The sequence below is a fragment of the Oncorhynchus masou genome, chromosome 17 (genome assembly GCF_036934945.1).
Source record: "Oncorhynchus masou masou isolate Uvic2021 chromosome 17, UVic_Omas_1.1, whole genome shotgun sequence".
NCBI classification, from domain to species: domain Eukaryota; kingdom Metazoa; phylum Chordata; class Actinopteri; order Salmoniformes; family Salmonidae; genus Oncorhynchus; species Oncorhynchus masou.
The window spans coordinates 27,751,224-27,774,606 of NC_088228.1; the positions used below are offsets into that span (position 1 = coordinate 27,751,224).

At 42.8% G+C, this 23,383-nt stretch overlaps 1 protein-coding gene across 2 annotated transcripts in view; it reads right to left on the minus strand.

Moving 5' to 3' along the window:
* LOC135558789 (solute carrier family 22 member 23-like) overlaps positions 1-23,383 on the minus strand; it is a 56,618-nt gene that overhangs the window by 10,702 nt on the left and 22,533 nt on the right. For both annotated transcript variants that reach the window (XM_064992923.1, XM_064992924.1), the window contains exons 4-5: positions 10,856-11,024; positions 8,564-8,691 (exon numbers count right to left, since the gene is read on the minus strand). In XM_064992923.1, the coding sequence (XP_064848995.1) occupies positions 8,564-8,691; positions 10,856-11,024 (297 nt within the window). The remainder of the gene's footprint in view (positions 1-8,563; positions 8,692-10,855; positions 11,025-23,383) is intronic.

Genomic DNA, 23,383 nt, shown 5'->3' on the forward strand with positions numbered 1-23,383 from the left:
CGCCCTGTATAATAGAATATAAAACATACCGTACCAGACAAAAGTTTGGACACACCTACTCATTCAAGGTTTTTCCTTGAACTATTTTCTACATCATAGAAAGAAATAACACATATGGAATCATGTAGTAACCAAAATAAAAAGTGTTCAATGAAAATATGTTTTATATTTATGATTCTTCCAAAGTAGCCACCCTTCACCTTGGTGACAGCTTTGCACACTCTTGACTTTCTCTTAACCAGCTTCATGAGGTAGTCACCTGGAATGCATTTCAATTAACAGATTTTACTTTTAACAAGGAACTTTGTAGAATTCTTTCCTTCCAAATGCATTTGAGCCAATCAGTTGTGTTGTGACAAGGTACGGTTGGTATACAGAAGATAGCCCTATTTAGTAAAAGACCAAGTCCATATTATGGCAAGAACAGCTCAAATAAAAGTGAAGAGAAACAACAGTCTATCAATACCTTAAGACGTGGAGGTCAGTCAACCTGTAAAAATGTTTAAGAACTTTGAACATTTCTTCGAGTGCAGTTGCAAAAACCATCAAGCGCTATGATGAAACTGGCTGTCAGGAGGACCACCACAGGAATGGAAGACCCAGAGTTACCTCTGCTGCAGAGGATACGTTCATTAGAGTTAACAGTACCTCAGAAATTGCAGCCCAAATAAATACTTCAGAGTTCAAGTAACAGAAACATCTCAACATCAACTGTTCAGAGGAGACTGCGTGAATCGGGCCTTCATGGTCAAATTGCTGTAAAGAAACAACTACTAAAGGACACCAATAAGAAGAGACTTGCTTGGGCCAAGAAACACAAGCAATGGACATTAGACTGGTGGAAATCTGTCCTTTGGTCTGATGAGTCCAAATTTTAGATTTTTCGTTCCAACCACCACCGTGTATTTTTGAGACTCACAGCAGGTGAACGGATAATCTCCGCATGTGCTTCCCACCGTGAAGCATGGAGGAGGTGGTGAGATGGTGGCTACCACAACATTCTGCAGCGATACACCATTCCATCTGGTTTGGGCTTAGTGGGACTATCATTTGTTTTTCAACAGGACAATGATCCGACACACCTCCAGGCGGTGTAAGGGCTATTTGACCAAGGAGAGTGATGGAGTGCTGCATCAGATGACCTGGCCTCCACAATCACACAACCTCAAACCAATTGAGATGGTTTGGGATAAGCTGGACTGCAGAGTCAAGGAAATGCTGCCAACAAGTGCTCAGCATATGTGGGAAAGCATTCCAGGTGAAACTGGTTGAGAATGCCAAGTGTGTGCAAAGCTTTCACCAAGGCAAAGGCTGGCTACTTTGAAGAATCTCAAATATATTTTCATTATTACATGATTCCATATGTGTTATTTCATAGTTTTGATGTCTCCACTATTATTCTACCATGTAGACAATCATAAAAATAAGAGTAGGTGACCTGGAAACTAATAAATAAAATAAATATATATATAAATAAGTAAACAAATACATAAATCAGTGCAGGCTCCTCAGAGAAGGAAGGAGAGGACCATCCTCCTCATTGATATGTAATATCAATAAAAATAATTAAACAAAGTTAGCCTTTTTAGATACAACTATACTAATGTCACCAAATAATTGATTAAAACACAGTTTTATCAATTAAGGTCTATGGTGACTTCAACAGCACTCACTGGGGTAGCATAATGGTGTAGCCAGAGGACAGCTAGCTTACATTCTCATCTGGCTACATTGACTTAAATATAAAACCAAGGAGGCTTGTAGGCCTCACCCCGTCATAGACCTACATGGTACTTATGACCAGTTCCGTAGGACGACCTCCAACCAATCAAAGCTTTTGCAGTATGAAGTGATATGTTGTCCATCCAATCATAGGATTAGGATCAGAGAATTTATCTAGTGTGTTTAATTGGGGTTGTGCTGCAGAGCATTATGGGGGGGGTTCTATGTGTTGAGAAGCTTAGGGAGCTGGGGATGTTATGTTTGTTCCTTGTATAAATAGGTTGAACTTCTTTTAATGAACATATACCGCCCCCCCACCTACCACCACCCCCGCATAGCTTGCTGGGTGACGTAGTCTAACTGTTATTAACACACACAACACATCTTCCTTCCTTTAAAAAGAAAACTACTTTTCTCTGTAACTACACGTCACATCACGTGTTTACTCAACCTGCATAACACGCAATTTTCAAGAACACACATTTCTTTCCCCCAATATATATTATATAAATATATATATATTTTTTTTTACATTGCTCTCATCACTTAAAAGGCAATGAACATATTCTGATGTATTTTCTTCCCAACTAAATATAGTCTGTCCAACAATACTCTATTGTGGCTCTTTCTTTTCACATAAACAAAACATTCAGTCCAGGTGCCCCTTTTGAAATTTTTTAAAGCAAATTCTCCATAAGCCTTTCAGGGGCTCTGACAGTCCTTTTTGGTTGTTCTGCTGAAGTGCTTCCTGAAACAGTTGGACAGCGTTGTCAGTCAGGGTGTTCTGACTGAATTGTCCATTTCTAAAGGCATTTGACGCTTCAGCAGTATCCTCCCGGTAATCCTCAGTCCCTTGAGTGAATGGCTGAAACCTTAGATCCACTCTGTTTCATCTCAGTTGTGATCCATGCTCCGTTTGGATCTCATAGGATCGCGGTGCAACTTCTCTGCACACACCCTTGCTCCATCCAGGTTCCTGTAGTGATGTCTCGGAGTCGTACATGATCTCAAGGTTTCAGTTCAGGTAAGTGTCTTGCACTTTTGTTGTGTCGCTGTTTTTGTTTGTCTTTCTGCTTCTCCTTCACAAGTTTGATTTTGCGAGCACCTCCGGGTGTTAGCAAGTCCTCATGGATGGGTAGGTTGGTTCTGATGCGACGTCCCATCAACATTTGTGCAGGTGAAAGTGCGCTGCGGTAGATCAGAGTTTAGGAAATCCCCCTTTCCATCGTGTGCCTTTTTCATCAGACCTTTGACAATTTTCACTGAACTCTCTGCTAAGTCGTTGTACCTTGGGTAGTTGGGGTGTTGTGTCGGATTCCCTAGTCGTTAGCGAACGATTGGAATTCGAAACTTGAGAACTGTGGGCCATTGTCCGAGTACAGTTCAGACGCAACGCCATGTCTTGAAAAGACTGATTTCAGGTAGGTGATTACAGCTTTGCTGGAGGTAGTTGTCAGTGTTGCTACTTCAGGGTAGTTTGAGTAGTAGTCGGTAACAACAATGTGACTTTTGCCATTCCAGTCAAAAAGGTCAACTTTGTAGTAGAGTCTGTTGGGTACTGGATGAGGCATTAGCGGCTCTGCTTGCTGCTTTGGCCTGTAGGGCAAACAGTTTACATGAAGCAGTGGTCTGGCTGATTTCCTGGTTCATTCTTGGCCAGTACATAACTTCTCATGCTCGTCGTTTGCATTTTTCCTCACCCAAGTGGCCCTCGTGTATTTTCTGTAGCATTTCTTTGCGTAGTGTCATGGTAATGACAATCTTGTTGCCTTTGAACACTATGTCAACCACAACGGTGAGCTCTGCTCTGGACATCCAGTAATCCTGTACTCTACTTTAACAGTTTTTCTGTGCGGGCCAACCTATCAGTGTTGTTTCTTTCAACTCTATCATCGTTTGGTCATTCTCTCGGAAGACACAGGAAGTGATGCTTCGATCATGTCGACGTAGGCTTGAATCTCAGTGTCGAAGCTCTCGTGTCAACTGCTCGAGAAAAGTGTTGGCTGCGAACATACCCGGGGTATGGATCATCTTCACATCATTCTTTGCAGTCTGATCAACATTCTCTGGATTCTCATTGGACAATCATTCAGTGGCTTAGACATGATTGACACCAATGGTTTGTGGTCGGTTTCTACTTCAAAGACCTGTCTGTAGACATATTGGTGAAACCTTTTGCACACGTATGTGCTCGCCAGTAGTTCTTTCCATTTGTGCATACCTCGTCTCTGCGCCTGTCAAGGCTCTGGACGCATAAGTGACGGGTTGCCATGTGTCGTCATACTGTTGCAGAAGGACTGCTCCCAGGCCAAACTGTGACGCGTCTGCAGAAATCCTTGTGCTTTTCTCTGGATCATAGAACCTGAGCAATGGCTCATCTGTGATGGTCTTTAGGTTTTTGAAGCAGTTTTCCTGTTCATGGGACCCTTCCCATTCGTTATTCCGTTCCAGGAGACATTAGCCATGTTGATGGCTAATGTTTTCCTTCGGTCTGGTTTGACTCCATCCTGTGAACGTCTCCCACGAAGGCAAGTAAGTGTTTTCACACCAAACTCACATTTGTCTATGTTTAGTTTTAGGTTGGCTTTCCGTGTCAGGTCCAGCACTTGTCTCACTCTCGTGTCGTGTTCTTTTGTGGACCCGCCGATGATGATGATGATGGTGTTCAACTCCTGGAATGTGCTCAAAGATCATGTGGATTGTCTTGTGGGAAACCTCTGCCGCTGAGAGAATCCCATATGGTAGATGAAGAAATGTGTACCTGCCCTCAGGTGTGTTGAATGTGCATAGCCTTGAGCTTGCATAGTCTAGCTTAATTTGCCAGAATCCTAATGAGGCATCAAGCTTACTGAACCACTTTGCTCCAGCAAACTGCGACATTATCTCTTCTCTGGTTGGCAACTTGAAATGCTCTCTCGATTGCTTTGTTGAGATCTCTCGGGTCTAGACATATCCTGAGATCGCCGTTCTTTTTCGCCACAATAACCAGTGAGCTTAACCCAGTCTGTAGGTTCATCCATTTTTGTGATGATGCCCATCTTTTCTATGCATCAAAGTTCCCCCTTGAGCTTTTTCCTCAGTGCAAATGGAACTTCTCTGCCTGCATGCACGCACAACTGGAGTCATTTTGTCATCAGTACCTTTGTGTTCTCCTGGTGAACATCCAAGACCCTCAAACACATCCTCAGCCAGTAGTGATTCTTGGTCATTTTCAGTCTGATGTCACTACATACATTTTTTAACAAATTGAGCTGTTCACATGCATTGATTCCTAGAATAGGCTGAACACTCATGATCAGCAACTGTGTTTTGAGCGGTTTTCCTTTGTGCTGTAAAGTTACTATGCAGCTTCCTTCGACTGGTATGTTCTCCCCAGTAACCTTAATTTTTGGTGTACTTTGCTCACTCACTTTGTGTTCATCCAGCGACAACCTGTGCTCCAGTATCAAGATTGAATGGTATTATAGTTTCATTCACAGTCAACGGCACAATCCACTCAGCTTTTAATGCATGGCATACTTCCACAGAATCAACAATGAAGAATTATTCAATCTCCTCCTTGACTGTATGAACCTTTTTCCTTTGTAGTCTCAACTTTGCAGCATATTTTCTCCCCAGTTATTACATGATTTGCCATTTGCAGGGCAATTTTTTGGCTTGTGGATGAATCACAAGTAGTGTTTTGATTGCTCTATTTTGCTTGTTTTTGTTTTGTAAGGCTTTGTGTGTGTGGTGCTCCTCTCTTTTTATTACATGCACTGACATCATTCCTACACAGCTCTTTAGCTTGTGCTCTGGTGGTTTCAGCTGCTCGACATATATTTTCACTGCTTTATCCAAAGTTAAATCTTGCTCACGCAGCAATCTCTCCTTGAGTCCATTATCAAGTATGCCACAGACTATCCTGTCTTTCACTAGTGAGTCTTTCAGATGTTCAAATTCACACGTTTTGCTCAGTGTGTTCAGCTCAGCCAAATACTGGTCAAAACTGACTCCCTGTTTCTGATCAGAGTGAAACTTCCCTCTCAAACGTGACGTTCTGGATTGGTACAAAGTACTCCTCAAATTTAGCCATTCGCACAGTCAATGTCAAGTTTGCCTCTCTTGCTGAAAGCCATTGTAAAATGTCCAATGCATCCTCTCCAATAAAATGCAGAAAAATGGAAGCTTTCAATTTGTCATCATCTCCCCCTGCTCCACTGGCTGCTAGGTAGATATTGAATCTCTGCTTGAAACGTTTCCAATTGTCAGCTAAATTGGCTGTTAACTGCATAGGAGTAGGAGGACTAAGCCTATCCATGACGGAGAACAGGAACAGTGTCAATTTCTCTTATTTCAGTATGTTGCTCATCAACTTGCTCTTCAACAGATTCCAATGCAGCCTCGCTCTCGCTGCTGCCACTCTTGCTGCTGCGGCTCGTTGCCCTCGCTCTTGCAAGCTAGCATCTTCGACTACTCACGTCACTTGACTTGTGGTAGAATGTTACATTTTTCATCGCAGAAATTTGCAGAGTAACTCCTTTCTTTTCTCTGTCTCATCATAGGGACTACCAATCTGACACCATGTTATATTTGTTTCTTGTACAATGACAAACCGGGGCGTAGGTTTTAACAGACTTTAGCTACAAAACTCCTTGTTTAGCCACGCAAGGCATTCTTCAACCACCTACAGGTTAAATCAACCATAGCTGGTTAAGAAGGAGCCTTTCATCAAACCGCCTGATCATGTGGACCAAGGTCTGCGTATTCAAACTGCGCAACACCATGAGAAAGGAAGAAACAACATGGATATTCTTAAATGCTTATCGACACCACTGCGTTTTTGGCATGTAAGAATGGGCTTTTAGAGGACACGGCGAGCCGGAAAGTTCCGCTAACAATGGCAACCACAAGGAGCTTGCAGCGGTAATTGCACTGTACAATGCTTTTACTTGCTGAAAATATGGAACTTTCGACTGTCTTTTCTGGGATGTCGAAATCAATAAAGATCTCTTTTTAGGTAGCCTAGGCTGCTGCAACATTTATGAAATTAGTTTCTCTTGACTTGATAGCTTCCATCGTATCATCCATTAAAAGTGAGATTAAAGAGAGAGAGGCTGAGGCAGCACATTTCCTTCCCCCCCCCCCCCCGCACGTGTTTAAGTAGGCTTTCCACTTTCTTTCTGTATTTATGTAGCATAGGTGAGAACACAATCACTCCGGACAGACACAAGAAAAAAACTAATTTCATAAATGTTGCAGCAGCCCAGGCTACCTAAAAAGAGATCGGACATGCTGTATTTGATGAAAAAGAGACTATATTTCAGTCTGACCAACTGTAGGCTACAAATAATAGCAGCTGCATACAGACTAATGTGCCCTGTCCATCTGGTCAGGGTAAACAAAATTGGTAACGTGATGTATTTATAGTCCATTTGTGTGTCCGGAGAAAATGTGAATGGGAACAAATTTGGTTTATATTCAAACCCGGGCTGGCTCGGCTGGCTATATGTTTTCAATCCCAAATTATTAATTGGAATGAATTTATCAACATAGTCATGATGACAGATGTGAGTAAATGTTTTATTAGTTGCATGATAAAAGACATGCCTAAAACAAGCTCAGCCCTGTGAGTTATATTGTCTATCAGTTGTCTTTTTTTTAATCCGTTTTACCAGGTAAGTTGACTGAGAACATGTTCTCATTTGCAGCAATGACCTGGGGAATAGTTACAGGGGAGAGGAGGGGGATGAATGAGACAATTGTAAACTGGGGATTATTAGGTGACCGTGATGTTTTGAGGGCCAGATTGGGAATTTAGCCAGGACACTGGGGTTAACACCCCTACTCTTAAGTGCCATGGGATCTTTGACGACCTCAGAAAGTCAGGAAACCCGTTTAACGTCCCATCTGAAAGAGGGCACCCTACACAGCGCAGTGTCCCCAATCACTGCCCTGGGGCATTGGGATATTTTTTTTAGACCAGAGGAAAGAGTGCCTCCTACTGGCCCTCCAACAACACTTCCAGCAACATCTGGTCACCCATCCAGGAACTGACCAGGACCAACCCTGCTTAGCTTCAGAAGCAAGCCTGCAGTGGTATGCAGGGTGGTATGCAGCTATGTATTCACTATTATTCTACAATGTAGAAAAAGTAAAAAATAAAGAAAACCTTGAATGGGTAAGTATGCCCAAACTTTTGACTATTAATGAGCACACACACAACTCACCCAGAATAACAGTTACATTCAAAGGGGCATCTATACCATAACCTCTGTCAATACCATAGTTCTCTCTTGTCCACTGCAGGAATATGGCATTGCCTACAGTATGGCACTGCCTATGGTTGTATCTAGTCACTATCCAAAGTGATTGACCTGGCCCCATCTGTTGTCTGTGAGCAATGTCTCTCTCTCCACCCTCAAAAGGCCCTAATAAAGTTAATTAAGGGTCCGGAGGGCCCCATCCGGAAGGCCATGGTGTAGGTTTACAACCCTGCCAATTTCCCTCGGCCCCAGGAGAGAGGACTGTTACTATGGAACCAGGCATAGAGGAAGGAAGGGGATTTCCCCAGTCAGATCCATTCAGACTGACCAAGCACTTCTGTCTCAGAGACAAGCCAGCGGATCGTAGATGTAGTAGATGTAAAGTCCTTTCCCTTCAGAAGAAGACAAACTCATCCACTTTCAAATAACCAAAAGCACAGCAAATACACAGAGAAAGAAATTCAAGCCCGAAGACTGATGTCTTGAGCCGAGTAGTTACACTGCATTAATATCACCAGTTTTAAAACAGAGATGTGTACCTATGACTAGAGCAGTTAAAAAAAGGATGACCTCTGCCTCTCCCCTGTGTACTATACCTGTGAGGATGTGATCAGTGTCCAGCTCGGTGTTGACCTGGTTCTTCTTGGCAATGTGTCCCATGATCCACTTGGAGCGGCCATACTGTTGAGTGGCCAGCAACCACCGCAGAGACTCGGGGAAGATCCTACATGGAAACAAGAGAACAATCTGCTCAAGAAAATATGAACCGTTGAATCAATTCAATTAGTCCCTTTTTTTTCCCCATTGGGATTTAATGAGAGGCTGAAAGGAACCTCAATATATTATCCTCCTTCCTCAGGCTCTGTGGGAATCCCCGGGTACTGGAAAGGTGTGTGTGTGTGTGTGTGTGTGTGTGTGTGTGTGTGTGTGTGTGTGTGTGTGTGAGAGAGAGAGTGCATTCATGCTTTCTTTCTAGCTGATTGAAAAGCATTAATAACTGCAATACTGTACTCTCACTCGTAACCACTATGCTACCTGCCACTCATCAGGTATACAGTGTGAATACAAGGTAAATGGTGGTTAATGAATGAGTATTTATTGCCCAGGTCTTAAATACAGGTCATTTGAATGGATGTTAAGCTATTAATTATCATACGCTATTATGGATGTTACTACAGTGGGGAAGCAACGCTGGAAAATTCCCTTGGGTCCAAGAAGCTTCCCTCTGATTCCACACAGATAAGACAACATGTCCAATTACATGTTCTCCCATGCCTCGCTATTCCCACTTCTATTTCATACATACACTACCGGTCAAAAGTTTTTGAACACCTACTCATTCAAGGGTTTTTCTTTATTTTAACTATTTCCCACATTGTAAAACAAAATTATGAAACAACACATATGAAATCAAGTAGTAACCAACAAAACCAACAAAAAGTGTTAAAGAAATCAAAATATATTTTATATTTGAGATTCTTCAAATAGACACCCTTTGCCTTGACGACAGCTTTGCACACACTTGGCATTCTCTCAACCAGCTTCATGAGGTAGTCACCTGGAATGCATTTCAATTAACAGGTGTATTAACAGGTGTGTAAAGTTCATTGATGGAATTTCTTTCCTTCTTAATGAGTTTGAGCCAATCAGTTGCGTAGTGACAAGGTAGGGGGGTATACAAGTCCATATTATGGAAAGAACAGCTCAAATAAGCAAAGAGAAACGACAGTCCATTACTTTAAGACATGGTCAGTCAATACGGAACATTGAGAACTTTGAAACGTTTCTTCAAGTGCAGTCGCAAAAACCATCAAGCACTATGATGAAACTGGCTCTCATGAGGACCGCCACAGGAAAGGAAGACCCAGAGTTACCTCCGCTATAAAGGATAAGTTCGTTAGAGTTACCAGCCCAAATAAATGCTTTGCAGTGTTTAAGTAACAGACACATCTCAACATCAACTGTTCAGAGGAAAGTGTGTGAATCAGGCCTTCGTGGTCGAATTGCTGCAAAGAAACCACTACTAAAGGACACCAATAATAAGAAGACTTGCTTGGGCCAAGAAAATCGAGAAATGGACAGACCGGTGGAAATTTCTAATTCAAGGCACACTTAACCAGCATGGCTACCACAGCATTCTGCAGCGATACACCATCCCATCTGGTTTGGGCTTAGTGGGACTATCATTTATTTTTCAAGAGGACAATGACCCAACACACCTCCAGGCTGTATAAGGAGAGTGATGAGTGCTGCATCACATGACCTGGCCTCCACAATCCCCCCAACCTCAACCCAATTGAGATGGTTTGGGATGAGTTGGACTGCAGAGTGAAGGAAAAGCAGCCAACAAGTGCTCAGCATATGTGGGAACTCCTTCAAGACTATTGGAAAAGCATTCCAGGTGAAGCTGGTTGAGAGAATGCCAAGAGTGAGCAAGGCAAAGGGTGGCTATTTAAAAAGAAAATCTGTTTAACACTTTTTTGGGTACTACATGATTTCATATGTGTTACTTAATAGTAATTTCATAGTTCTACAATGTAGAAAATAGTAAAAATAAAGAAAAACCCTTGAATGAGTAGGTGTCCTAAAACTTTTGACCGATAGTGTACATAATATAAGCATTGGATAAATATAACCCACATTAGCCCAGGCTAATATATAACCCAATCATGAACTGTAGTGTATGATGATTGGGAGTGGTAGGCTATAGCAAGTAACCAAGTAAATTAAACCAGTAGTATCAATCTCAATGGGATCACCCGTATAATAAACAGCTAAATATATCAATACTAAGATGCTAAATTAAAGCAGGTGGTGGGGGTAAAGCCTGTCCCAAAACTGTTTTGTGCTTTGCCTGAGATGGGGAGTAAAGTAGGTGTTGTCCTCACCAGATATAAGAGACCATGAGGATCAACGGGCAGATGATGACGGCCTGCAGGACCTGCCAGTCTCGACAGAGGTATGCCATCCCTGGCATAAGGAGCTGCCCGCCCAGCACCACGAAGCTGGCAACCATGGTCATGGAGAAACGCCAGGCTGGTAGGCACAGCTCAATCCCTGGAAAAGAGAAAGACTTGAGTAATATTACAATACAGGCATAGGCACAGTCACAGTTCCAGACAGAGCTCGACCGCAGGGAGGGGGACGGACGGACGAAGAGAGAAAGAGGAGAGGTTAGCCTACAAGTCAAACCAAAAGGTCAACAATGTCACCCCCACATTTTCACAACTTGACAGAGTGGACAGAGGGGAGAGTGGTGGCACTAGTTCCACCACACAGCTCCATCCCTGGGGAGGAATCCTGATACCGATGCCACTATCGTGAACATTGTCTAATTACCTTGTCTGGAACTGATGCAATACCGAGGTAAGATCAGGGACATTGTATGACTGACGCCACGGCATAAATCTGCAATTATCATGCAGAGAATATGACGTCAAATATTTGCTCATTTTGTCTTAAGAGCACTGAAGAGTCACCGCCCTGAACCGAGCCCATTGCGGTGAACTAACGATGGCCAACTTGTACTTACTTCTCCCCAGCTACGAAAAGAAAGATCCTGGTTCATTCATACAGTCATTAGCATGCATGCCACCACCTCGCGAGCCGCTAGCCGGCAGAAACACACAACTCAGCCCCTTCGCTGGCTAGCTCGACACTGCAGCAGCACACATTATAAAATATATTAAAAGCAGGCAATGTGTCTGGTATTGTAACAGTTACTTTGCCTCTTTCTTCCCCTGTCTCTCCCTTAGCCTTTTGTCCTCCATTAATTTCTTGCTTTACATCTCCTCCTGTCTTTTTTGACTTGTGTTTTATTTTCTGGCGGCCGCATTCTGCAGCCGGAGCACGCGGCCCAGCTCCAGATGGGTCTGTCAAGGTGACAGGACCGGGATAATACAGACCGCAGGCTGTAGCTCCGCTCCACTACCAAAGAAAAGCCTGGAATTTCAATTAGGATCTGCCCCCCTCCTAGCTCGTATGAATAATGCTCTGTGTTCATGGAACAGTAACACAGCTGGAACCAAGCTAGCTAAGAGGGGGAAAGAGGGGAGTTGGGGGGGGGGGTTGGGTGTAACTTCAACCTGACACTAACAGTACCACAGCTGGAACAACCAAGCTATGACTGAAGGAGTGAAGAGAGGGGGGAGAGGGAATGTTGGGTTTTGAATAACCTCGTCCTGTAGCTCAGTGAGAGTTTTGTGAGTAAAGTCATGGGTCAATGGGAATAGCATTGGTTTGGTGTTATGTGGTTGTGAGGATCACACATATACGGACACACCAACAGAACATTCTGTACAGAATGACTACGTATGAAAACATGTAAGACACTCACAAACAAACTCCTGAAGGGGCAGAATGGGGGTTGAGGGGTGAAGGTGGGGGCCACCTGAGCACCTTCCTCCAGCTGCCACTACATCTTCCCCACCCCTCCTAAATCAGCAGTCCCACAATTCCCTGCCCCAGATCCGAACCGCCAACCATCAGCTCGGGCCCTTCCCTGCCTGCTGACACAAACAAGTGCTCAGCTGACGTCAAGCAAAACACTCACAGAAAGCCAGTGTGACAGGAGTGACCAAATGCACTAATAAAGGGCTTTGGTGACAACAAGGTGGTCATTGAACGTCAGGGTGATATCATCGAAGGTTGACTAGGGGTAGCCGTACCAACAAAAGTGATAATCTTATTTTGCTGCCTTTACCAATACAAGCAGTTGAGTAACACAGTGTGGGATCCTAATAGAGCATGCAACTTCAAGAACTGAACGTCCAGTGAGCCAAAGAAGGCCCATTGTTCTGAGAACACTACAATAGCTGACCACTGTCTTTTCCTCAGCAATCACATGATCTCCTCATGCCCTCCCCCCTTACCTCGCTGACCCCGGCTACTGGGTTTGAGTCTAACACATTTGTGTTCCCAGGGCCCGCTCCTTCTAAATACAGTACACACGGACATTCAGTTGAAGTCGGAAGTTCACTTTCACCTTAGCCAAATACATTTAAACCCAGTTTCACAATTCCTGGCATTTAATCCTAGTAAAAAATTCCCTGTCTTAGGTCAGTTAGGATCACCACTTTATTTAAGAATGTGAAATGTCAGAATAATGGCATAGAGTGATTTATTTCAGCTTTTATTTCTTTCATGACATTCCCAGTGGGTCAGAAGTTTACATACAGTCAATTAGTATTTGGTAGTATTGTCTTTAAAATTGTTTAATTTGGGTCAAACATTTTTGGTTGCCTTCCACAAGCTTCCCACAATAAGTTGGGTGAATTTTGGCCCATTCTTCCTGACAGAGCTGGTGTAACTGAGTCAGGTTTGACCCCACAAAGTTTCTACAGGATGGGGTCAGGGCTTTGTGATGGCCACTCCAATACCTTGACTTTGTTGTCCTTAAGCCATTTTGCCACAACTTTGGAAGTATGCTTGGGGTCATTGTCCATTTGGAAGACCCATTTGCGACCAAGCTTTAACTTCCTGACTGATGTCTTGAGATGTTGCTTCAATATATCAACATATTTTCTTCCTCATGATGCCATCTATTTTGTGAAGTGCACCAGTTCCCCCTGCAGCAAAGCAGACACAACATTATGCGGCCACCCCCGTGCTTCACGGTTGGGATGGTGTTCTTCGGCTTGCAAGCCTCCCCCTTTTTCCTCCAAACATAACGATGGTCATTATGGCCAAACAGTTCTATTTTGGTTTCATCAGACCAGAGGACATTTCTCCAAACAGTACAGTCTTTGCCCTTATGTGCAGTTGCAAACCGTAGTCTGGCTTTTTCAATGGCGGTATTGGAGCAGTGGCTTCTTCCTTACTGAGCGGCCTTTCAGGTTGAGTCATTATAGGACCTGTTTTACTGTGGATATAGATACTTTTGTACCCGTTTCCTCCAGCATCTTCACAAGGTCCTTTGCTGCTGTTCTCGGATTGATTTGCACTTTTCGCAACAAAGTACGTTCATCTCTAGGAGACAGAATACGTCTCCTTCCTGAGCAGTATGATGGCTGCGTGGTCCCATGGTGTTTATACTTGCGTACTATTGTTTGTACAGATGAACATGGTACCTTCAGGCATTTGGAAATTGCTCCCAAGGATAAACCAGAATTGTGGAGGTCTACAAAATTTTTTTCTGAGGTGATTGGCTGACTTGATTTTCCCATGATGTCAAGCAAAGAGCAACTGAATTTGAAGGTAGGCCTTGAAATCCATCCACAGATACACCTCCAATTGACTCAAATGATGTCAATTAACCTAATCAGAAGCTTTTAAAACCATGACATTTTCTGGAATTTTCCAAGCTGTTTAAAACTTCTTACGGCTAGGGGTTCCGCCTCGACAACATTCCTCTGAAAAGGCAGAGCACGAAATTCAAAAATATTTTTTTGAAATATGTAACTTTCATTACATTCACAAGTGCAATACACCAAATTAAAAGCTTAACTTCTTGTTAATCTACCCATCGTGTCCGATTTCAAAAAGGCTTTACAGGGAAAGCACACCATATGATTATGTTAGGTCAGAGCCTAGTCACAATCACTAACCTTTGTTGATCATCAGATGGCACTCATGGGACATCGTGTTATACAATACATGTATGTTTTGTTCGATAAAGTTCATATTTATATCCTACAATATCAGTTTACATTGGCGCTTTATGGTCAGTAATGCTGTGCCTCAAACATCCAACGAATTTTCAGAGAGCCACATCAATGTACAGAAATACTCATAATAAACTTTGATTAAAAAAAAGATACAAGTATTAAGCACAGAATTATAGATATGTCTCCTTAATTCAACCTCTGTGTCAGATTTCAAAAAAGCTTTTCGGAAAAAGCAAACCATACAATAATCAGACACAAAAACAAGCCATGCAGATACCCGCCATGTTGTGGAGTCGGTAAAAGTCAGAAATAGCGTTATAAATATTCACTTACCTTTGATGATCTTTATCAGAATGCATTCCCAGGAATCCCAGTTCCACAATGTTTGTTTTGTTTGCTGAAGTCCATCATTTATGTCAAATTAACTAATTTTGTTAGCGCGTTTGGTAAACAAATCCAAACTCACAAGGCGCGGGCAAGTCCAGGCAAAAGTTCAGACGAAAAGTTCAAAAAGTTATATTATGGTTTGTAGAAACATGTCAAACAATGTATAGAATCAATCTTTAGGATGTTTTTATCATAAATCTTCAATAATGTTCCAACCGGAGAATTCCTTTGTCTTTAGAATTGCAATGGAACGCAGCTACCTCATGTGCGCGCATGATCAGTGCATGGCACTGCCAGACACCTGGTTGAATCAACTCTCATTCTCCCCCACCTCACAGTAGAAGCCTCAAACAAGGTTCTAAAGACTGTTGACATTTAGTGGAAGCCTTAGGAAGTGCAATATGACCCCATAGACACGGTATATTCAATAGGCAATGAGTTGAAAAACTACAAACCTCAGATTTCCCACTTCCTGGTTGGATTTGTCTCAGGTTATCATCTGCCATATAAGTTCTGTTATACTCACAGATATCATTCAAACAGTTGTAGAAACTTCAGAGTGTTTTCTATCCAATACTACTAATATGCATATATTAGCTTCTGGGCCCGAGTAGCAGGAAGTTACTGGGCATGCTTTTCATCCGAACGTGAAAATGCTGCCCCCTATCCCAAGCAGGTTAAAGGCACAGTCAACTTAGTGTATGCAAACTTTTGACTCTGAATTGTGATAGTGAATTAAGTTAAGTAATCTGTCTGTAAACAATTGGAAAAATGAAGTGTGTCATGCATAAAGTAACTGATTTGCCAAAACTAGTTTGTTAACAAGAAATGTGTGGAGTGGTAGAAAATTGTGTTTTAATGACTCCAACCTAAGTGTATGTAAACTTCCGACTTATATATACTGTATACTTAAATGTAAATGCAACAATTTCAAAGGTTTTACTGAGTTACTGTTCATAAGGAAATCAGTAAATTGAAATAAATTCACTAGGCCCGAATCTACGGATTTCACATGACTGGGAACACGGATATACTTTTTTTTTTTTTAAGGTAGGGGCGTGGATCAGAAAACCAGTCAGTATCAGGTGTGACCACAATTTGCCTCATGCAGCATGACACATCTCCTTTGCATAGAGTTGATCAGGCTGTTGATTGTGGCCTGTGGAATACTGTCCCAATCCTGTTTTTTAAATGTATTTTACAAGTCAGTTTAGAACAAACTCTTATTTTCAATGACTGCCTCGGAACAGGTTGCAAGCTCGAATCCCCGAGCTGCCTTGTTCAGGGGCAGAACGACAGATTTGTACCTTGTCAGCTCGGGGATTTGATCTTGCAACCTTTCGGTTACTATTCCAACGCTCTAACCACTAGGCTACGCTGCCGCCCACTATTCAATGGTTGTGCGAAGTTGCTGAATATTGGTGGGAACTGGAACACGCCGACGTACACGTCAATCCAGAGCATCACAAACATGCTCAATGGGTGACATGTTTGGTGAGAATGCAGTCCATGGGAGAACTGGAATATTTTCAGCTTCCAGGAATTGTGTAGAGATTCATGCGACATGGGGCTGTGCATTATCACTCTGTTCACATCAGCAAACCGCTCGCCCACACAATGCCATACATGTGGTTTATGGTTGTGAGACCGGTTGGACGAACAGCCAAATTCTCTAAAACGAAGTTGGAGAAGGCTTAAGCTAGAGAATTGAAAATGTAATTCTCTGGCAAAAGCTCTGGTGGACATTCCTGCAGTCAGCATGCCAATTGCACACTCCCTCTAGACATCTGTGGCATTGTGTTGTGTTACAAAACTGCACATTTTCGAGTGGCCTTTTATTATCCCCAGCACAAGGTGCACCTGAGTAATGACTGTGCCGCTAAATCAGCTGCTTGATATACCACACCTGTCAGGTGAATGGCTTACCTTAGCAAAGGAGAAATGCTCAGTGACAGGGATGTAAACAACTTTGTGCACAACATTTGAGAGAAATAAGCTTTTTGTGCGTATGGAACATTGGACGGTACTGGGCAAATGTTACGTATCCAAAGGGTGACTACATCCTTTGGATACATCATGAAAGTTTGAGTCATGTCTCTGTACATTGAATAAAACTGAGTCAGCAATATGGGCCTACTACATTATCAAGCTATGGGATAGAAAGTCCCCATCCATCCATGACTCTGGGACTTCTGATAGGGAGGGATATAGCCCCAGGGGAGAGGAAGGGGTCTAGGGGTGAGAGATAAGAATAAAGGGACGAAAGTTTGCAGAGCAGCCGGTGGGAATGTACACCCAGCACAAAAGTGAACTTTCCCCTGCTCAGAGGAAGCACAGAGTCTCCACCATAACTCATCTAGAGCAGAGAGAGGGGAAGAAGGGAGAGGGGGGGAAGATGTGAAGAGAAGGACGGAGGGGGTTCCGTGGTAGCCCTCCCAGTGAATCTCTCAGCCAGTCACAGATTTCCTCCTCTTCTGGCTGAGGAAAGAAACACCATTTATCCTGCCTAAACATCCTTCTCCGTCTCTGAGAAAAAGGGCTGATTTCAGCGCTCATTAATGTCTAGTGGGCCAGGGCTATACATCACCAACTGGTCCATGTTCCATTAAACCTTTATTCAGCCTTTATTCCTTTGGGCCTCCATCATTCAGCACAAACAGATCCTAGTTTAGTCAGATGCTTAAACCTGTGTCCTCCGTGGCCTCTTCATTCTGCTTTAACTGATCCTTGTGCAATCCTAACTCATCCTAGTATAGTCAACTAGCTAAGTCGGGGTCCTCCATCCTTGCCTCCATCGTTCAGCTTTAACTCATCCGGTTACATTGTTGGGGGACGGGGATAGTCTGGATAATCCGTCTGTAAATGCTCTACAGATGGTCACACCATCAACATACTATCTGTTGATAACTGCTTTCGAAGACCCATAGACAATCAATTAATGAAAAATATAAAGTGACATGGAAGCTACAGTATAAGGATCCCAGACTCGTACATTCTGCACCATGGAAGCGTCCGACATTCACATATGGTCACCGACATGAACTCAGTCTCAGCATGACCACAGACACGTTCACTCACTCAAACCCACCCCCCCCTCCATGTCTGTCTGCACATCAGTCTCTTCTCTCCCTTTGTACTGGGAGATTAAAGCTTCTGGATACAGACGGACGGACACACTAATTACCGACAGTCAATCTGTCTGAGCAGCAGAACCCAGCCATACATACTGCAGCAGGAAGGGGAACAGAGCCCAAATCCTGCCTGAATAAACCAGCTTTACTCTCCCATCACCAGAGGGGAAACAGACCAGGATAGAGCATGGCAAACAGGGGATACACCGTCATCAATCTACTTTTTAGAGTAGATAAGTGTTGTCCTGTGCCTCTTCTCAGTTTCTCTGTGCAATGCTAAATGTATAGCAGACTCTTAACTGTACATTAGAGCTAGGAGTAGGACTGTGCATGTAATTAAGTTGGAGTGCAGGCTCTAGTGTCTAAGTTGTAACTACACAGAATAATCGATACAGTCCAATAAGTGTTGAGAAGCATAAAGACTACAATACGTCAGACTGGAATGAATGGACTGATCAGATAGTCAATAGTACATTTCATTTAATGTCACTACTTCACAGTGATCAAGATACAACCCTACTCCTTTAGCACAAACAGAGCAAGACCGTGATGAAGTCACCACCTGATAAAAAGTCACAAGACTAGATTTCCCGGTGAGAATATCACACGACCTTCATCTGGAGGTGTGGAATTCTGAATAGATGAACAAATATGGTCACGTAGAGGACGCAGTGATTCAAAGTAACTGACTTAACTCATTCCATCTTTATAAACATGAGAGTATAGACGAGTTAAAGTCAATCATATAAAATCACAATTATTTTGAAGTTATTTCTTAATGAGTGTAAAAGTTGACTAATCTTAACCTTTTGTGAAATACAACCCAAGTGTTCAATAATAAGGAAGGGTTTGGCATTTGGCAACAACATGTAGTCAAATCTGGATAATTCTACACACACAAACTTGTGATTCCTACTAGTACACAGGGCTGGGGCACTCCCAGTTAGCTATTTGGTGACATCATCAGCTCTACCAGCTCATCTTTCAACAAGATGCCAGAGTCCTGAGACAACACGAGTATGTCGTGAGCCAGGCAGATGGGGGCAAGCCTGGGGAACACACTGCAGCCAGAGAGTGATATCATCAAGTATCGTCTGCTTAGACACTGTTCAACATCCCAGGATCACATGTGCTCTGGAATGATGCAGTATGAAGCAACAAGCTGAGGCCTATGTTCAGGGTTGATATGATTTATATGTGCTGTAGATATACAAAATACTGTGATCTCCCTAACACACGGTATACCATTGTGATTAGCCAAATGAACAAGAGTATGGTCGTCAACATTTTCGATTCATTAAGTTAAAATAATAAATTGGCAATATAGGCAACTATATTTATCCAATGACCTAGCTAAAATGATTAAAAAAAGGAAGACTAGTTAAATAGTTGAATTCAAAAATCGCATCACAGGCTGGGAGAGAAGAAAAGTGACCTACATAGCTGGGGCAAGACATGAGCTAACAATAACACAGAGAAAGAAACAAATCTAGCTAGCCAAGTCTACCCACTGCGCCTGAGCACAATAACCCTAGCATACCGTATTTCTACTGACAGTGGTATTTCTACTGACGCTACAGCGCAAAAATGCTAACATACTGTAGTCCTTGTCAGTGATGGAACTCTGAGGTAGAAATACCACTGCATTTCATTAGTGATTCTGCAATGTTTTAAAAATAGGGTGGATATGGATGTGCTCGTCCTAATATGGCCCACTGCTTTGGAGTGCACACATCCTGGGCGTTGCAGGTAAATGCACACATTAGCACAGCAAACATTCAAACTTGTGCCAGCATAAAAAATAAAAAAAGAGATTGATAACATCAAATCCTCACCAAAAGAGTAATAATGAGTCATCACATCGATAGTGAGCTATATTCCTATCCCTTGCTCCATTTGCCCCACCCTCCATCTCTCTCTAGCGCGCTGCCTTTCTGTTTCTCCCATTGCTCTCCCTCTCCCTTGTCTGGATGGTGATAGGGGTTGTGTCAGGAGCCTCACATCAGCCCTGTCAGCCCCTGCAGTGTGGCTGAATCTGACAGGCCAGTGCAGCGAACAAAGGCATTTACACAAACCTCTCCCCTACCGGGGCTTACCGCCCGCCATAGAGCTCACTGAATGGCTGGCTGGCAGGCACTGGGGATATCATTAAGGGAGGGAAAACAGAGAGGAGGTTGGTTATGTTCTCTTACTAACCATACCATCAGTGTTTCCCCATGCAGGTACAGTAAGGCCCCTAAGCAGCAACCAATGCCCAAACATACCATGTCCTATACTTTCAGGCAGGGAATGACAGATGGAAGCTAGATGGAAGGGAGCACCTTTCCTACCTAATTAAAGGGGAATTACTGTCACACACTCCAGAGCCTTTTGAGTCACCAGCGGAAAACCCAAGTCACACAGAGAGTATGTCAATCAGCTCCATATAGTGCAGCACTGCGTCGTGTCTCTAGGTAAGATGAAACCACACTAAAAAAAAAAGACAGTAGCTTACATGGTGGTTTCCATGGGGAAATACCGTTGTTGACAGTGAACCCTGCAAAGTTTTACCTGGATTACAGTCCCTCTGTCTAGATTGACGTTTGTGTACGATTAACAAAGCAAAAATCAGACCTACAAGATAATGACTACGCACTCACAGCCACACTTTAGGAGAAGGAAGAAGAAAGAATTCCATTGATGTGGGAAATCTTGGGAGTGCAAGGCAAGGTGGCATAACCACGATGAAATACCTTTGGTGTATGGTCACTCCCTTGGTCCAATCATGTACCGTTGACCTAGCACATTTCATTGACGGTAACACTAGCGCATTAGAGAGTCTATTCACTTACATTTCTGCAATATACACCGATGCGCCAACACTGCCCCGAAGCGCTGTCCAAACGTTAATAGGCTATGCCTCGCTTGCGATACGGTTTTGTAAGCGTTTGGAACCTGACAATTCTTTCTTGCTGATGTGATGGTTAAGACTAAAAGGATAAATTACCACACATCTTTATAGGGTTAGGGTTCCCACGCGGCCATATTTCCATGTTAGAACGCTTGTTTACGGAAGACAGAGGTGACCACCTGTTCTAATTAGCCATCTAGCATCTCCGAATACCCGTGTGTAACGAAAGAAGGCTCCCAGGGGGGAAAAAAATGTAATACTGTCAGCTGCAACTGTGTTAAACAGGTTAAAACCAGTGTACACTGTGTGCAGAAAACATTAAGGACACCTGCTCTTTCCATGACATGAACTGACAAGGTGGTGAACCCAGATGAAAGCTATGATCCTTTATTGAGGTCTCTTGTTAAGTACTTGAAAATAAATTATGGGCAGAAAGACAAATTCAACTCCATCTTTCATCGAATCAGATGGCCTATTCATCACGAATCCATTTGATGTTGCCAATTATTTTGTATGATTATTTCATTGGCAAAGTGGACAAACTTAGGCGGGCGGGAAATGCCAACAAACGAACAGTGAGCAATTGTATTCATGCATAAAAAAAAAAATCTAATAATGAAAGAAAAGCAGTGCAATTTTGAATTTTGTGAAGTTAGTGTGGGAGAGGTGGAAAAATCAATCAATAAATAATGACAAACCTCCTGGCTTTGACAACTTAGATGGAAAGCAACTGAGGATGGTTGCTGTCTCTATAGCCACTCCTATCTGTCATATGTTTTATCTGAGCCTAGAGGAAAGTCGTTGTCCTCAGGTCTGGAGGGAAGCCAAAGTAATTCCGCTACCCATTAGTGGTAAAGCGGCCTTTACTGGTTCTAACAGTAGACCTATACGCTTGCTACCAGCTCTTAGCAAACTGTTGGGGGAAAAAAATGGTGTTTGACCAAATACAATGCTATTTATCTGTAAACAAATTAACAGGCTTTCAGCATGCTTATGGAGAAGGGCAGTCAACATGTACTGCAGTGACACAAATGTCTGATCGGTTGAAATAAATTGATAAATAAGAAGACTGTGGGAGCTGTACTGTTAGATGTCAGTGCAGCCTTTGATATTATTGACCATAACCGGTGGTTGAAAAGAACTTGTGTTATGGCTTTTCAACCTCAGCTCTGAATCCACGATATGGCAATCTAATAGAACTCAAAGGGTTCTCTTTAATGGAAGCTTCTCTCGTGTCAAACATGTAACGTGTGGTGTACCACTCTCTAGGCCAATGACCTGCCACTGGCATTAAACAAAGCATGTGTGTCTATGTACGCTGGTGATTCAACCATATACACGTCAGCAACCACAAGCACAGGTAATGAAGTCACTGAATCTCTTAACAAAGAGTTAAGTCTGTTCTGGAATGTTTGGCCAGTAATAAACCGGTCCTGAACATCTCTAAAACTAAGAGCATTGTATTTGGTACAAATCATTCCTTAAGTTCTAGACCTCAGCTGAATATGGTAATTAATGGTGTGGCTGTAGAACAAGTTGGAGGAGGCTAAATGACTTGGCGTTACTTTAGATTGTAAACTGTCATGATCAAAACATATAGATTCAATGGTTGTAAAGATGGGGAGAGGTCTGACCGTAATAAAGAGATGCTTTTTTGACACCACACTCCACAAAGAAAGTTCTGCAGGTTCTAGTTGTCTAATCTTGATTATTGTCCAGTCGTGTGGTCCAGTGCTGCAAGGAAAGACCTAGTTAAGCTGCAGCTGGCCCAGAACAGAGCAACACATTTTGCTCTTCATTGTAATCAGAGGGCTGATATAAATACTATGTTGCCAGTCTCTCTTGGCTAAGAGTTGAGGAGAGACTGACTGCATCACTTCTTTTTAGAAGAAACATTGTGTTGAAAATCCCAAATTGTTTGCATAGTCAATTTACGCACAGCTCTGACACACACACACCTATCCCACGAGACATGCCACCAGGGGTCTTTTCACAATCCCCAAATCCTGAACAAACCTCTCCCATATTTGACCTAGATAGTTCGTGCTGCATTGATATGTAGGTTACGTGTGCCTTTACATTTTTTTTTAATATAGTTCTGTCTTTGAGCTGTTCTTGTCTATTGATGTTCTGTATTATGTTTAATGTTTTCTGTGGACCCCAGGAAGAGTAGTTGCTGCTTTTGCAACAGCTAATGGGGATCCTAATAAAATACCTCCCAAAAATACACAGAAAAAAATATGAAGGGGAAGATATAGTTTAAAGAAGGATTTTTAAGCCTTGAGAAAATTGTGATGTGGATTGTGTATGTGTGCCATTCAGAGGGTGAATGGGCAAGACAAGATTTAAGTGCCTTTGAACGGGGTCTGGTAGCAGGTGCCAGGCGCAACGGATTGGGTCAAG